General features: G+C 42.3%; 1 protein-coding gene across 1 annotated transcript in view; it reads left to right on the top strand.

Annotated features, from left to right (window-relative positions):
• LOC104622574 (programmed cell death 6-interacting protein-like) overlaps window positions 1-5045 on the top strand; it is a gene marked incomplete at its 5' end in the record, with an annotated part of 12006 nt that extends 6961 nt beyond the window's left edge. The window contains 4 exons of the mRNA XM_010289404.1: window positions 1-66; window positions 2824-2956; window positions 3328-3539; window positions 4380-5045. The exon at window positions 1-66 is cut by the window's left edge and continues 50 nt beyond it. Coding sequence (XP_010287706.1) covers window positions 1-66; window positions 2824-2956; window positions 3328-3539; window positions 4380-4548 — 580 coding nt within the window. The remainder of the gene's footprint in view (window positions 67-2823; window positions 2957-3327; window positions 3540-4379) is intronic.
• Window positions 5046-17814: the final 12769 nt, after the last annotated feature.

Below are 17814 nucleotides of genomic sequence, written 5' to 3'. Positions count from 1 at the left end.
TAAATTCCAAAACAAATGCAGTGACATTGTCTTTGCTCGCAAGACTGAAAGAGATGAACTGCTCAAGTAAGATTTCGATACTTTGTTTAAGCATTGTAGAAACAGATATTTATCAGAAATGAATCTTTGGGGACGTATTTATTATGTTACTTGACGAAATGAGAAAGACGTCTTTGCCTTAATGTTAACTCCACACTCTCTTCCCCTGAAACACTAGGAAAGTTGATACGAGAAATAAATGGAAAAATGTACTTTGAAGTCTGCCCGGCTGTTCCTATATACAGTACAGCGTGAATCTGTTTCACCTTATCATGATTTCACTCTCAGTTCTTTTTGGCATGCTTTTGTTAATCATTTTATTTTATTCTTTCTTTTGAGGAACTTTTGATTTTTGTACCTTGCTCCTGCTGTCATTTTGGTTTGAGAAATTAGATAAATGCTTCAGCATATGATTGCCTTCCATGTGCCCAATGTGGTGATGGGAAAAACATTGGTATTCCACCTCTGCTCTGTAGTCTGATTTTGTTGTCATATTTTATCATTGTTTAGATATGTGGGTTGCCTACACTGCTGGGCAGAGAAGCAGATTTTGTCCTTCATGTGAAGGAAATTCTCTGATGTTGTTGTTGTCCCCCATGTGTGATCAGGCTAGTTAGTATAGTATGCTTCAGCTGTGATTTTTAGGCTCTCCTCTTAAGAGGAAAGCATAACTGAAAAGGCATGCCTTTTAATCGGTATTCTTTAGCAAATTACATAGCCTTTTATAAAAAGGGCTGGTTGTTACAACAGTTTTAGTTGGTGAAATTGCGGTTGTTCTGTGCACATACCATGCTGTGAATGGGATGCTCAGCCCTCAAATTTTTCTTTTCCTAACTTCATCATTTGTAGAACTGTTATTTTTCTGTTGGGCATTGTGCTTGTAAATTAATTCTTAGTAACTGTATACAATCTCTCTTCCACTTCCTACATTCATGCAGTTTGGAAGCTGTAGGCTGCCTAGCCAAGGCTTCGGTCTGAATATCTCACATCTCTAATATGTTAATGTTCAGTGTTAAAGCTGTAGGTTTAGTGTTGATACAACATTCAGGTGAATCTTGCCATGCTGTCTTTTACTGCTGCCTTGTGTTAACTGTTCGCTGACGTGAAACCCTGTCAAGGTTAGGGGCAATGATCAGATTTGGGCTATTTGTGGTATATGCCTACAAAATGTATTTCTCAGTGCACCCAACCCACAGTTTGAGTGAATAAAATGTGTGTTTTGCCCCTTCTTCCGTGTCCTCCCCAACTACAATAAAAACACTGACTGTGGGCTGCATCTTCACTTTGTTTAGATTGTTTCTCATTTAGAACTAGAGATACCTTCCCCAGCCCCTGTAATGATTGCCCACTGGAGGATCAGTTTAAATAGTGTTTTAAGCTTCACATTTAAAGCGTTTGGTCACTTTGTGGTCAAAATATACTTCACTCTGGTATTGTAAGCCATTGGTCTTAGCAGCATGATTTTAAGAAGAAAATTGTTACTTCCATCCCTAATGTAATCTTCTAAGGCGATGATAAGTTTTGGTTTTGTTAGTTTCAGTATAATACAGTGTTGAATAGTTACTCCACTATCTGCAAGAAATAATTTGAGATATACATATGCATATGTAACACAGTATCAAGACTATTTCCAGCTTTTTCTCCATCATTCCCGTTTACTGCAGGGGTTATTGCGAGGACAGTTTTCATGGAGTTTTTGTTTTAGTCTTCTTTTTTTTTCTACCAAGTTTCTGCAAAAGTTGCCAGTTTTGTTCTCTTCCTTTGGAGCTCGCTTTTGCATGCTATGTAATTGGAGCCTGTAGTTTGTTGCTAACTAGACTGTATACATTTGTCAGTCGTCTCTGTCTTCTGTTTCAGAATGACAGATATCAAGTTCTAGCTGTTCTATATTGCTCACCAATCATTTTTATGCAGAATTATCTGAAATTTTAAATGCTTCCTAAAATCCCTCTGAAGAATCTGCCCAATCTCACATATTGAATCTTTGCAGTGAGAGATGCACTATGTTCCTCTGAATAAGTAACTTAGAACTGCTTCCTTGGAGTTTTCATGACAAGCTGACTGTAAAATTATATTGTTTAATGGCAGTTTGTAGTACAACATGGCACCAAAGCCACCTTGTATCTTACCAAAGTATCTTACCAAGAGTAATTCCAACACTAGAGATAACAGAACTTGAAAGCTCATGAGCTGAACCATTCAGATTTTTGCCAGGGGTTTTTGATAATTATGCTTACCCAGATATAAATGATATTGCAGACCATCTAGCAGACTCTTCTTTTTTTTTTTTTTTTTTCCTTTTAACAGTTCTGTTAAAAGTATGGTATTGGCATGCAATATTTAATTTAGGATAACCTACAAGTAATATGGCATTGCTTTTCTTCTGTATTTGAGCATCTCTTTACCTGTCAAAATTACTGAAAGTTACTTTTATCCTTTTCCATAACCTTGAGGTTTCCTTAGGTTCTCAGGAAAGCTTCCAAGTTGCTCAATGTTCTGACTATAATTTCTGATTCCAAAGCTTTTGGTTAATTCAGTGATCTATACCCAATATTGAGTTGGAATATGAAGACATCATTAGAAATTAAATTTAACAGTTAATCAGAGGGTTGGCTAGATGATTGTTTCTGTGGCAGTGATTTGGACTCCAAATTTAGTTTGAGCTAGCTCAGTGATCATGCTTTAAATACTACATTTAGTCTGTTGCATCTTTTTAGCTTAGCTTGTTGAAGTGTGTAACAATTCTTAAGCTGAGCTGTCTGTCTGCTTGTTTGTTTTTAACAGAGATTTGCAGCAAAGCATTGCTAGGGAACCCAGTGCTCCCTCTATTCCTCTGCCTACGTACCAGACCACATCAGCTGGAGGAACTAAGCCTGCTGCATCATCAACTCCTACTCCAGCACCAAGAACCATGGTGGTAAATACATGCTACGGAATTAGTGGGTTGAAAATAGAAGGTCCATATGTTGAAACCCCAAACTGATCTGTGATTTGTGTATATCACTGCTTAATACACTGGTATATTTGGAAATGTGTTGAAGTGCAATAAAGGGCAAAGTCTAAAGGCTTTGCAGAGGGGTGTATTATCTACTATTGGTGTTCATAATTTATGTATTTGAAATGGAAAGCTTACTGCTTTTTAGATGATTCACATTATTATCTGCATAGACTAAATATAGAATGTCTGGTTTAAAAATGAAAATAAATATCAACTAATCCTATAACCACAGCTTTTGATTCCAAGACTTCCAGAAAGAAGCTCCAGCTTAATTCACTTTCTCTTTTTAGGGGACTAAACCACAGCCACCAGCACGGCCACCACCACCAGTGATTTCTGCAGCAAGCAGTTCCCCTTCTGCATCAGCACCTTCTGGAGCAGCTGCAGCTCCTGCTCCTGCTGCTGCTCCTGAACCCACTCCAGGAGCCAGTGCACCTGCAGCAAGCACTGCACCATCACAGGCACAGGGACCTCCTTATCCAACTTATCCAGGTTACCCAGGGTAAGCTGTGGGAGTATTTAAGCTGTTCTTTGCTATCCTGCTAGCTAAAAGCACGTGTTTGTTGCATGTGGCATTTTAAAATCAGTTATTGTTATAATTGAAGATGGGTTTAGTGTTGGAGACAAGGTGATTTATATATATATATATTTTTTTTTTTTAGTTCTAATAATGTAATTCTTGTTGGAATCATTTGCTGGTACCGTTTGTGAGAGGGTTCATTTTAGGGTTTTGAAGTTTGGCTTTTTTAAAGGAGGAAAGAGCTAGGACTGCAGCTCCTTAATTGTGGTTTGTAGACTATTGCCAGCCCTTGCATAATCAGTTGGTGGTGTTTATCTTTAAAGTGTTGGCATATCTGATTTTTCAAATCTTGGTATCCTCCTAAACATGATGAAAAAAACAGAAAAAAATTCCAGTTGAGTTGTGTGCTTTCTTCTGATGCTTTTTTCCATCTTTCTGGAGTCATCATGAGGAATTGAAGGCAGCTGCGCTCTCCTTCAGTAGTAGTTCTCAGCAAATGTTAAAATGTGTACAATGATATTATACATAAGAGAATACATATATACATATACAAATATGCATAAGAAAAACTATTTGATCAGTTTTAGCTCTAGTAAGTTGCCTTTACTCCACCTTCTGTTTGCATTTCTGTTCCATGCCTTATAAATTTTTTCACGTTTGATCCTTGAAAGTTACCACACTTTCTGCTGCACAAAAAAGAAAATGAAAGGAAAGTATTTGCGGTGATTGCATGTCTTTTTGTATCTGTTAGTGAGTTATTTGCAAATTAACATCATCAGTGTTTTACAACTAAAGCATGCCTTTTCCCCTGTCCCTTCACAGGTATTGCCAGATGCCAATGCCAATGGGCTATCATCCATACATGTATGGTCAGTATAATCTACCGTATGCACCCTCACCTGTGTATCAAAACCCTGGACAAGCACCATATCCAGCACCTCAACAACCTGGATACCCTTTTCCTCAACAGCCTTACTACCCTCAGCAATAATGTATCTGCAAAGAAGTTCTGCTTGTTAAAATTTGGGAGAAATTGGCAATAAGCATACTAAAACTTACAGCTTCTGTTAATGTACCATACTGAACTGTTTGCAGTCTGTAACTCCTGTTTGTTGCTAACTGCTCAAAAAAGTCTAGATCAGTTCTGATTACACTAAACACTTTGAAAGATCTGCTGCAGTGGTTTAGACTGTAGACTAATGCCAGAATTAGAACCTAATTCAGTAGTCTGAAACTGTATGCTATGTGTTGGCTAGACCAAAATATTCCTTTGCAAAAATTCAATAATTACCAAATGGGTTCAGATGAGAAAGATGAAACAGTGCGTGCACTAGATGTGGCATACTCTATGGAACCATATAGCATTTCCTTCTATGCTCTATTGGTTTGTATTTTTTGAGTTTAGTTAAAATATGCTATTTTGTCTAATAATCAAGGCCTTGTAAATCATCATTAAAAAAAATAAATTCCTTAAGAATGGTTTAAACACTTGGCATTCTCATTAACATAAAAATGTTTTTGTGTGTCTGTAGATTCTTTCATTTGTCCCTTGACTTGCATAACATAAAGATGACTTCTCAACTGTTTAGCCTTACAACTGAACTTCCACCTCCTTACTTTGATTCTGTATTTTTGTGACAGAATCTATAATGAACTGTTTAAATGTTGGTAGATGAAGTCCTACAGGTAGAATTTTCCTATAACTTTGAAGCGTATTGGACGCAAATGTGTTCATTACTGTTTTAAAGCAATGGTTACTGTCATCTCCAGAATACTACTTAAAAGAAGGGAGATTGGGGTCCCTCTTACAGGACCAGTGACTCGTTGGTCTACCCCACGTTTTCCAAAGAAATGTTGACCAGAAATGTGTTATGGCTCAAAATAGGGCAACTATTGATTGTTGGAGCTTTTCAGATTATGTTTTTAAAGTATTGATTCCATGCCCTGCCCCCCCCCCTTGAAAAAAAATAATGTATTCCCTCAGGGAGCTTGTTATCAGTGGAGAAAATTTTGGGTGGGGGTGAGTGGGGGAGTGTTTGTCTTGTAAATTAAAGCACATTGACTGTTTACTTTTGGATCCATCTTCTCAAGGGATTAATAACCTTGCACTACATTTTGCATTAGATAGTGAAGCATATATGTTTGTGGCTAATAGCTTCTACCAAATATTTGCTAACCGTCTTTCCATCGTCTTTTGTTTTGTTTGAACATGCTTGTCTAGTGAGGGACTGTCCATTCCTTTAGCCCATGATATGAGTTACTTGGTTCTGTGGGGCAGTTAATTTCCTGACTGCTTCATACGAGATGTTCTGGCCTTACAGAATAGCTATCACAATACCAATGCTAAATGTTACTGCTTTGTTTTTCTATTCAAGTGCCTGATTAAAATATTGAGGTATATTTTAATGTAGGGGTTTAGAGGGTGTCAGTTATTGTAGTATCTGGGTGGAAACCTCACTGGATTGTGAATACTGTTTGTCAGAAAGCAGTATACATATTCATATGAGCTCCTTCCCTTCTGCCTCAAGTTCTTGCTATGCGATCACTCTGATTTTACCTTAGAAGACTACTTGACTTTCACACTCCCTGACCCCCATATGCAGATCAAAAGGTAAAAATAAGCATCCATCGGAGAACATGAGTATCTTAATTCTAAACAAAGTTAGTAACCTTACAGAAGCTCAGTGATGTGGGGGAGCAGGATGAAGTAAGGGAATACAGCACTGTAGATACAACTGTGCACAAGGACAGGTGCTTTGCATTTCTTTATGAACAGTGCTGAATGGGGTAGCACAGGAGCTGCTCCAATTTTTTTTTTCCCTTGATGAGAATGCATAAGAGGCAAGCAAGGACAATGAGAAAAAGCTAGGAGGATAACTGTTTGGACCCAACAATCAGAACCTGATTTTACTCTAACTGGAAAAACACTAGTTTTCCACTAATTTCACTATGTTAGTGTGAGCAAGTGCAAGTCTCATGCAGCCTTTTAAGTTCTGAGTTTCTTGTGCGCTATGGCCTGTAGATTTTTCAGTTCACACAGTAGATGCATTTGAGCTATTGTGTCAGTAGGTTTGTTTCTAGTGCCTCAATTTATAAAACTTACATTTCTATACAGCATTAAAATAAAACTTGTTCAACATAAAGATTCCTAGAACTGAAATTTCCTTTTTAAAATTTTGTGGATCTGGAATCACTGTTAAAACACTTTCTTGAGTTGTGTTACTGCTTACTCTTGTCTGCTATTATTTGAATATGTATAGAAACCTATGCATTATGTTCAGCGTTCACATGACCGTTCTTTTTTTTTTTTTTTCTCTAAAGAGAACAGAAAATCCAGAGGTGTATATGTATCTGCTTTTGAGCATGCAGCTGTCATGACTTTGGTTGAAATGTTATCCTGTTCTTCCATAGTTTATTAAAAAAAAATCAGTTAGAAAACCTGATTTCATGGCTTTTTCTCTTGAGTCCTTTGGCTTCAGACAAGTGTTACCTTGGAAAGGATGGAAACAAGTTATGGGCTCCCAAGTAAGTTTGTGCTGTGGTGAGGGCATTTGGCATATCAGCCACTGTGTGAAATGGCAGCCTGTGTATATGCAGGTGCTTTACGGTACAGCTGCTGCTGTGTGGTAACAGCTATGTTTTAAATCCTGGTAGTTGTCTTTATTTCCAAAGCTGATGGAGTGCATTTCCCTTTGATTATATGAGGAGGAAATGGTAAGGACCTTCTGCTTTCAGAAGCTTTGATTCAAAGTTTTCTTTTTGTGAACTTCTGTTAGGCTGGGTTTCATATGACTCCCACCAGCGTGGGTATGCCAGGCAAAGCGATTGAAAGCTTCTAAGGGCAAAGTTAAGTTAAACTTGTCCCAGCACGTAAGTGGCCCCATGGGTGCTTCAAGTAGTAGTGTTGATTTTTAAAAATTATTTTTAATATTTTTCTATTTTTTTGGTGTTTTTTTTTTTTAAAGACTGTATAATATCATGTTTATTGCAATTGCTGTGTGGAGGCAAAAGTTTGCAATCATGTTGCTTTTGGAGACTTTGAAGTCAAGAATTTATTTTGTCTTGCATAAAGGCTCTCAATGCAATTAATGAGAAAAGCAAGTCTCAACGAAGCAAGCTAATTACGCATCATCAGTGAAATACCAAACTATTGCAGGACTAGCAGGTCTTGCCTCAATTTTTTTTTTTTTCCCCTTTTTAATGTGGTTTCAGCCCATGTGAAAAAGTGTCGTCTTTCCTGACCACTAATTTGACATTGCCAGCTAATGATGGTTCTTTTACTATTGTCCTGAATAGGAGATGGGATTACTTTGAGTGCTTTTAGGGTTGATCTGTGGGATCGAGTCCAAGTTACACCAAACATAGTCCTTTGCCATTTCAAAGTACCTTGAGGGCGGTATTTGGACCTTGACATTCTGGAGTGACGTTACCTGTTGCCAGGTGGCTGGAAATGGCGAGAAAGTGTTTTGGAAAGCAAACTTTTCCTTGCATTAGCTGAGAGATGTACTTGATTGTTACTAAAACGTGTTCAGTTCTGATGTGACATGCATCTCAGAACCTGTTTTCTGGCACGTATTTATCCTGACAGAACATTAAAATAGACTAAGCTGAGTGATCGTGGTTTTTTAAGTTTTGATTGTACACTATTCGGTGAATCTACCTGAATTTTCAAGACTTCACTATGTTTAGTTTAAAAGAAAGTATTCTGAAAGTTCTAGATCTTGAAAAGATGAGCTATTACAGCAGAGCAACACTCAAAATTACTTTTTTGTGTTGATTATGGGGAAGAGTGAGGCTTTTTTTGTTGTCACTTTTGACTAGCGTTAGCCACCTGCTATCTGTTTAGATTTATTATGACTTTTGAAAGCTATATTTGAAATGGTCAGTGTTTTTTTTAAAGAAGTTGAGATCCTGTTTGTCATGATAGTTAAATACTGCTAGATTACAAAAAAAAAAAAAATTTTTTTACATCCCCCCCCCATCACCCAAGTACTTTCCCGTATGCTTTTATGTTCTGACAAATAGCCAAAAACTGTACACTCAGGTTGAGATTTTTCTGGTTTGGACTCAAATTTGGAGCTATAACTTTTACTTGCAAACATACAGTTGCTGTTAATCTGGAATGATGACTTTACTCTTGCATCTAATTCCCTTAATTGAGTGTAATAGTCCCTGATGGTAACAACTGTATCTCAGTTGTTGTGTATCTCTGGTTGTGTGGAGTTTTGGTTTGTGTTTTCTTTTTTTTGGGGTGGGGTGTTTTATGTTTTGGGTTTTTTGGGGTGTGTTTTTTTTTTAAATAAAATGGAGTGATGTTTCTAAATCTGTGGGAGAAGCTGGCCACTAGTTTTATTAACTAGATTGTAAAGAGGCTTTCTACTATCAAGCATGAAAGGGAAGAAACAACTGCCATTGCAAAATCAGCACCAAGTCTTCATCACAAATTACTGCTATCGGTTCCTTCACCTCTTTTTGCCTTGAATCCATTCAGCGATTCTGTACGGCGATACCTGACTGCATTTACACTTCTAACTTCAAGCGCTCCTGGGCGCTGTGTGCCGTTCTCTGTGCCAGTAAGCTGTTGCAGCATTCGCTGGTTGAAGGTAGCCGGTTCCAAGCAGTGCAGTTGCCGGCCGAGGGCAGGCAGGGTGCCCCAAGGGCTGTTCCCGGCGGGTGGCTCGTGTGCAGCCCCCGACTGGAGGCTGAGGTGGTGAAGGAGCGTGTGGGTACGGGCCCTGCAAGCCAGCCGGCCTCAGCCCATGCTTGTGGCATGTGTTGGTGCATGCTGAGAGCTGATAGCGTCTGGGCGCCAACAGCGCATTAGAGGCTGGGTTCTGGCTTCCCGTGTGGACGCTGGTGAGACTTTACCAAAACCAGATTTGACCTCAAGTAACCTTTGACTTAGAGTAACCTTTTTGCCTAGAGTAACCTCTGTCCTGTGATCTGAAGTGACCTTTATCCTAGAGTAACTTCTGACCTCAAGTAACATTTGACCTTGAGGAACTGCTGTCTGTTGACCTCAAGTAACCTTTGGCGTCAAGAACCTCTGACCTCAGTTACCCTGTGACCTGAAGTAACCGTTGACCTCAAGTAACTGCTACCCTGACCTAAGTAACCTTTGACCTCAAGTGAAAGATACCTCAAGTACCCTCTATCCTGTGACCTCAAGTTACATTAGAGTTAACTTCTGTCCTGTCATCTCAAGTACTACAGTCCTCTAACCTAAAGTAACCTTTGACCTCTAACCTAAAGTAACCTTTGACCTCAACTAACCTTCGCCCCATGACACAGCCCAGATGGACTTGCTCTGGAAATCCACCTTTGAAATTGTCGGAGAGAAGCAGCGATCGGAGAAGTTACGTGATCGGGGAGGAAAGAGCGTGGGGCAAATGGCTTCCTGCGCTGTGGCCGAGCTCCGGCTCCTCCCGCCGGCCTCTGGCTTCAGCCTTGGTGGCTAGTTCCTCTGTGGAGCTAAAAGCCCCGGGGCCAAGGTGGAGGGCAGGAGGGCTGCCGCTCGGGTGGTGTGAGTCAGGTTGTCCAGGTTTTCCTAATGCCGCAACGGAGCGGTTGCCCGAAATGGAAGACCGCCCTATATTTGGCCAGTGCAGTTATTGCATTTAACTGGGGTTTGCCGTCAGCCTGCCCGCTTTTCGGTGTGAGACTGCGGAGAAACTGCGGCGTCGACGTAAGCTGCCTTACGGCCAGACGACAGTGCCGCCTGAAGGTGCGCCCACGCAACTCCTGGTGCTCTCTCTGTATTTCCTACTAAGGACTTCTTTTAGTCGTCTCGTTGTCACACCTTGTTGGACCTCTTCATTTTTTTGTCCGTTTAAACTAAACTTTTCTGGGTCGTACGTTCCTGTAAGATAGGGCCAGCCCGTGCTGTTGGCGTTCTCAGAAGATAAACGGAGAGCATCTATTTCGTGCAGCGAGGCGGTGCTGTGCGCTGAACCTGCAGCAGAGGGCAGGCTGGAATCGCGTAACTGAGAAACGCTCCACGTCGCCAACGGATCTTTTTGGCGGGACTGTACGCAAAAAGAGATTTTTGAGTTCACGTTGGTGGAAGGACAGGTAAAGAGCTTTTAATTAAGCACTGCCGATTTTAAGCGCGCGTAGATACCATGAAAACTGGAGCCTGAACTGTAAGAACCAGCCAAGTGCAGGGACAACTGCGTCAGCTGCCCACGTCCACCATCCTGACCAGCTGCAAACTGGACTTGGAGCGCTGTGCTGCCAAGGCGAAAGGGTAGGTAAGGCTTCACGGTCATCCTAAGCTGCTCCATTGCTCCGCAAGAGTTACGTAGCTTTTGGGTGTTTTCTACCGTTAGTCTGCTACACCTGGATAGTCTCTTTCTGAATCTACCTGGTGTGGTTTCAACTCACCCCCCTCACCTCACATGATGAGATGGCCCCTTCCCCGGTGCAGCGCAGGGTTATCTGGTCAGGCTTAAACCGCTGCTGCGATGAAGTGACGCTGGAGCAAAGTGGATGGCGGGTGTTAATCGTGACCCATTCTGGGAGTGGGAGTAGAAAAAGGGAGCACGTGTTGCTGGCAGGAGAAAAGCGCGTCGGCAGTAACAGCTCTGTCACTGCGGGGCAGCTACAACAATAACAGCAGATGTTGCACCGGAGGATGAAAAACATTTAGAAAGAGAAGGTGCCAAAGTGGTCAGAGAGGAGAAAGAGCCCAGAGAAAGCGGAAGGAAAGCTGAGGGACAGCTGATGGTTGAAGAAACAGGAGGCTTTTCGAATGAGTTTAGGAAGAGGAGGAAGCATGGAAGAAAGGCCCAAGGACTTTGACGGCATGAAGTCATCACTTGTAACATTTTGGGTGATGGAAAGAAAAGAGAATTAAAGTTGAAGGGCTTAAGAATTAACTGAAACAGAAGAGTGAGCAATGGTAGTAAAGGGAAGGGACAAAAGAGCTTTAGCTGTACAGGCAGGGAGAGAGAGTTCAGAAAAGGAATTTAAAAGTGAAGGAAACTAAGTTTTCCCCCTCTTCCTTGGGTGAGGGGTGAAGTAATGGTAAGGAAAGGAGTTAAGAAAGTGATTTCCAGTGGATCTGGAGAGTGGGGTGAAAGCTAGGGGTTGGTGATGTGCAGAGAGGGCCTTTAGAAGGGAAGACACGGCAGTCCAGGTGGATTTGACAGCATTGGCACAGGCTGGCTGTAACAGGGAGTTAGGTCTTAGAAATCAGTAGGATCATTCATGGAGTGACCAATCTGAGTAGAGGAATCAAGGCAGGTCCTTCATGCCAGTCTCCAGCGTTGGAGACAAAATGGGACGATACGAACCCCGCAGCCTATGAAGGAAAGGGGAGGCAGCAGGCTGAGGTGTGAGAGCCCAAGAACTGGTTGTAGATAGGAATATCTCAAAGCAAGTGGAGTTTCTCATTTAAAAAAAGAAGGCGGACTTTCTTCTCTGTTCAGCCTCTTGCTGCCACTAGTTATAATTCATTAGGGAAGGAGCATTCCATATTCTATCAGTAAATTTTCATTAGTCAGTGGTTTCCAGCAAGTATTAATTTCCATAAGCAGGAAAGGAGTTACGTGATGTAGCACAGAAACAGATGTAGATCCAGTGAAAAAAAACCTGCCTGGTGTGTTGCTGTTTTCCAGTGTTGTCATATGGCCACGTTGAAACACTTTTCCTTGTTGCTTTGAAGTAAATAAAACTTTGCAATGCACTTCCAACCCCCAAATGTAAGGAAAAAGTAACAAACCAAGGCTGTCTGGCATTTTTGATATTTTGATATAATGCACGCTAGGTGGCATTAAATGGAAAGACATAACATAAACCCAACTCGTCCAACACATACTGCACTGCTGCTAAATCCCTGCATCTCAATGGCATCATCAGCTTTCTGTGGAAAATTTTGAACAGCATTGTTAAGGGTAAAGATGAAACGATACAAGCTGATAGAAGAAAAAGTTTTGCTGTGCTACAAAAAGAGATTGTTGTGAAGGTATTAGAGAAATCGAAGTACTACGTAAGTCTCTAGAAGGCAGTTTTCTGGATTTAGAGATCTTTTACCCACCTTTGGCTACATTAAGCATGTGGTATTTCACTACAGGGTTGTCAGTGGGGCATAACAATGGAGCCCTTCCACCCCCACCCCAATTTTCCATGAAATAATACCTCATGCCTATTATTTTTAATTAAGGGGCAGAAGGGCAGTAGGTTGTATGAAATACCAATAGCAATGACCTACATCGTCAGTTAATAACCTTGCTAGCATAAAACATTTCTCCTCATCTCTGAAGAGGAGGTAATAGTGGACACGGGAGTCTTCTCCTTCCTCCCCTCTGGACAAGGGCCACCACTTTGGGTAACTGCTTCTGCTGTTGGGTAGCAAAAGCCAAGTGTCCTGAAGGTGACCATGCTTTTGGAGACTTAACTGGTTTCTGCCGTGATGTAGGGCTGACAGCAGGACCCCGAATATTGCGCACGCTGTAGCAGGCTGTTCAGGGGCAGAGTAAGAGCATGTGCCCAGGGTGAATTTACACGGGCTAATTTTTTACCTCCTGTGGCTTTGCGGTGGCGGTGTTTTATACGGCCTCTCATCCATCATGGAGAGGAGCGTGAGGAGATGAGCTGGAAGGTCAGAGTAATAGAACTAGAAACTTCTGGTGCTTTCATGTACTATTCCCTTGAGGTGTGCTTGCTGTCTTTTTGGGATGGTGTGAGGAGATCTGTTCCCTGCACAGCTGCAATCACACTCGTATCACGGCGCAGAAAACGTGCTGGCATTTGGAGCACACTCAGTAGATTTTTACCTGTTGCTGAATGTTACTTAAGCACAGGCTATTAAAACTATCTGTGTGTAGCAGGAGGAACAAAGCCCCTGTTGCGAAGAGGATAATCCTGAAATGCTGCTGAGCAGTCATATAGGTCACTTTGAAAATGACCATAGGTGTAAATAGAAAGTTCTATTTAATAGAGAATTCTATAGTAAAATCTTCTAGAGAGCTGATTAATACAGGTCACAGTGGTTTTATGCAGCTAACCTTAGGTATCGATGGTTTCTTAAAGCATATTCAAGATGACGCTGACGGGGCTTTGTCACAAATATCCTACATGATAAACTAGTCCCTGAAGCTTTTGAATAAATGCAAATGCTCTAACTAGCAGGTGTCTCGTTCAGCCAGATCCTTCTGCCTCTATACGTGCTCTGAGCGATACCTGTTGTGGAAGCATCGCTTCGCGTACCGCGCATTAGCGCTGTGCATGGGGAAGACCAAATACAGACAGAAATTTGCAATCGCAGTGACCTTGAATTCTGGTTGAGAGCCACGGAGTAAGGGCGAGAGCAAAATCGGGCTCTGTGGGAAAGCATCTGGTGTGTGTCTCTGCTGACAGCCTCTGCCGCAGCAAGCAGAGAAATGGCTGCCAGTTCTTGCAGAGAGCGGAGTAGAGATTAGGAAGTGTTGTGGAAGAAGACGAAGGTACGGGTTATATGCCTGCATGCTCTTGCAGCCGACTAGGGTGCAGTCTTGTATAACTGAGTTCTTGTAATGGGATTAGCAACAGTGACAGAGGGGCATAAAAACTATCATCATAAAGGTGGGCTAAAGGATTTCGTCTCTTCCTGAAACGAGGAATGTAGTGACGGACGCTCAGCATTTCTCCCTAATTTAGCTTGATGAACCGACCTGTCCTTTTTCTTGTGTACATGGCTGTGAGAGGCAGCATAGTAGCTTGTTTTGAAGGGATGGAAAGATGGGCTGAACTTGGTTGACTACTTCATTTTCTTTTTCTGAAGAGTGCGGGTGACAGCACAAGGCACCCCAAAAGATGGTCAAACAAGGCAAGGCAGATGTTGCTTATTCTGTCGGCATCTCAAGCCTTCAGCCTTGCATTTTGATGGTTTCTAAACAGGAGCCTTGACTTCCAAACCCAAGAACAGATTTCCCACGGACCTGTGCCTTGTGGCAGGCAGTGTGTCATGGTGTTCGATGTCCAAACAAGTACGAGCTTTCCTCACGGAGCACCTTCTGGAGATGTGGCAGTTACAGCGCTGGCCTCTCTCTCGTTCTCCTCTCATGCAGGTTTTCTACTGTCTAAGGAGATTTCTTTGGCTGGAGAACTTACAAGATAACTTACTACCTACTTCTCCCTTACCTGGGTGCTTTCACAAAACTGTTTGCGTCTAATTATCCTTGGAACCTCAACTTTGCTGGCAAATTTGTTCAAAGTTGCTGGAGGCCAGGAGAATAATACATGGATGTACATGCACATGTGTGCATCCACTCACTTGCAGGACAGCATCATCGCACAAGTGCTGTTTCCATGGAAACAAGGCTAAAAATACTGAATAATGGAAATTAAAGACTCATCTAACAAGTATTTTCTATCCTGGGCAAGGTTTTTCTCATCTATATGCGTGCATCTTCAAGGGTTTCTGAAAGCCTGTGGATTTTATTTTGTTTTGTTGGTACTCTTTTCCTCTTAGACATAAAGAAGGACCCTCAGCGGTAGCCCCTGTTGTTATTCCTTCCGAAGAAAAATGCTGCACAGCATCACTATGTGCTGCTGAAGCACCTCGACGAGACCAGAAATTCATGTTAAGGATTCTTCCCCCGTGTTGGTTGCTCTACGACCACATCCCGCAGAGACCAGCCCCTGGGGCACTGAAATGGGGAGCCCGAATCGGGCTGCGCGCTGGCGGTTCTTGGTCTTTGAATCGGGAGGAAGCACCTGCTTCGCGCCGGCGCTGGGAGCCTCAGAAAGGCACATTTTATCCCAAACGGGCGTGATGGGCTCTGAGCCCGTGGTCTAACGCGTGCCAGGAGCTGGCTGCGCCTGCCCCGTGCCCTGCCCCAAGCAAGCTGCCGCAGCCGAACAAAGCCTTTAGGAGCCTACAAAAGTGCTCTTGCAATTTGCAGGTGAGCAAGACTCCGCACTTCAGAAAAATCTTACACTTTATTTCATAAACATAGGGATCTGCGGCTAATTAAAGTAGCATCATATAATTATACCCTTTCTTATTAGTAGATATAGAGTCTGACGGTTGCTTAGATACAAAATAAGCAACTACAGATTGTCTTCTGCACTTTAACAAGAGAGCTGGAACAATAGACTTGTAAACTTCTTCTGTATTATCGTCAGTAAATGTGCCTGGGAAAAATATGTTTAATCTCATTGTAATTGTAATTTTAGCTGGAAGGTTCTCAACTACCTCTCTGCTTTCCTCCACGAAGTACCAACCAAAAACTTTCCACAGAGAAGGCAGGATACTTCCTCAGGGAAAACAGTAGGCAGAAGAAACAACAGTACAGTTAAGAGCCACCATTTTGCTGAGACCCCATTTTCTAGCTTTTTATTTCCAATGCAAGTAAGTTTCTTCCTATTGATTAAAAAAAATCCGGGAGCTAGTGCAGTTACCACTGTACACACCATCAGATAAACAGGAACATAAAGCGTGCACGCGCCGTAGCTAATATCTTTAAAAGGCAGATGTTACAAAGTGTGGTTGCCGTATTTTTTATGGGTTAAGTTCACAGCCAAAGCACTCTGGATGTGACAAGATGGATCTACAGCTTTCCTAACAAAGTCCCTATTGCTTCTTATCAGAAAACTCATGATGCTATATTGAGAAATCACTTTTCTTGCCTCACAGAATATGTCAGCTGTATCCTGAGAGGCACATTTGAGTGAGTGACCTTTTCTTTTCTCACACTCTGCTAATAACCCCAACTTTCTTTGCTCACAAATCCAAAACTCTGTTGATACACCTACAGTCTCACTGCTCTTGTTATTAAACTGTAGGGAATGTAATCAGAGCAGTTAATGCCACAATAATCCTTCTGATCCGTGCGGTTATCTCTGAAGATATCAGAAAAGATGCTGCCTGTAAAAGAAATGACGTACGTTCTGGTTAATTCTGCACCAGCAAACCTTTGGGGGAACACACTGAGCTAACCTTGAAGATGCTGAAACACTTGAAGCCGCAATGAGATTTCAAATGCCTTTGTTATCGACTATCAAAAATGTTCAATATTTCTCAATGGAGGTGGTTAGTTTATCCCTGGGGGGGGGGCGGAAAATCATTTTGGTCAAGGTCTTTCTTTGCAGCACTGTTGGAAGAGACCTAAACAAAGGGCCGAAGCTCGCGGGGGTGCCTTGGGCGGCAGCGGGTGCCCGGGGAGCGCTGCAGCCAGCCTCGCTCCTCTGGGAGCGAAACCGCAGCGCTGCTTCTGCGGCCGGTTTGGACAATTAGGGGCTGAGCAAAAATCTGAAGCTGCTGCTTCACTTAGTTAGAGCAGCTTTGCCTGAATTTAGGGTGCCGTTTCCTGGAAAGCTGAAGGCCAAGTTAATATGTGGGGAAGAAGCTGAAACTTGCTCCTCAGCCCAGCCGGTTCAGGCAGCGATCGGGCTGCTGCCGAGTTACGTGTCGGATCACCGGTACAGCAGCTCGTTTGCACAAGGAGATAATGGGACTTTATTCAGTCACCTGCATATTTTCTAAGGTCTTTAAGTTCTGCTAACTCAGGCTGTTTACCCTTGGTAAAAGGTGAAGGGTAAAATGACCTTTCTCTACAAGAATCTTAATTTCTGATTTTCCTCATCCTTCCCAAATACGTGATAATGGTTGCTACTTGTGCTAACTAGTACCAAATATTCAGCCAGCAGGGTGTCAGGTAGGACTTCAGGTTCAAGATGGAGGTGGTCATGGGGTTTGTTGGTTGTAGCTCACAAGCACCATGTCTCCCAGGAGACCCTCCTGATGCACACAAGACCAGGAAAGAGGTTGCTGGTGAAGAGTGGAGAGCGATGGTGGGGCTGACAGCTTGGCAAAGGTTAGGCAGGTGAAGTTAGGCTGTGCAGCATACTTGGAAATTACTTTCATATGTTTGTTACTGTCCCAGATTTAAAAAAGAAAAAAAAAGGGGGGGGGGGGGAATCCAAAAAAAGGAGGGAGAAAAGAAAAAAAAGAAGAAGAAAGGAAGGAAAAAAGAAAGCAGAAAAAGAAAGAAAAAAGAGGTTTCTGAGCCTGGTGCGGTGATTGGATGTAAACATTACGTAAGTACCCTGTGATGGCTGGCTGACTGTTGGTGTGTTCGGAGCACCTCTTCCTCTCTCCAGACGGCCTTTTAGTGTCGGTGGGTTGTTGCTGTTCTCTCTCCTCCGAAGCATCACCAGTCTTAGATTCTGCCTTATCATTTTGGCAAATGTGCCTTTCAGTAGCTGGCATGAATACCTGATCAGTCTACTTGGCACTTTCTAAGTCGGGCAGATCAATAGCACGGGCATTCCT

Source organism: Phaethon lepturus, unplaced genomic scaffold, assembly GCF_000687285.1.
Source record: "Phaethon lepturus isolate BGI_N335 unplaced genomic scaffold, ASM68728v1 scaffold1306, whole genome shotgun sequence".
Classification (NCBI taxonomy): domain Eukaryota; kingdom Metazoa; phylum Chordata; class Aves; order Phaethontiformes; family Phaethontidae; genus Phaethon; species Phaethon lepturus.
This window is presented reverse-complemented; position numbering and strand designations above follow the sequence as displayed.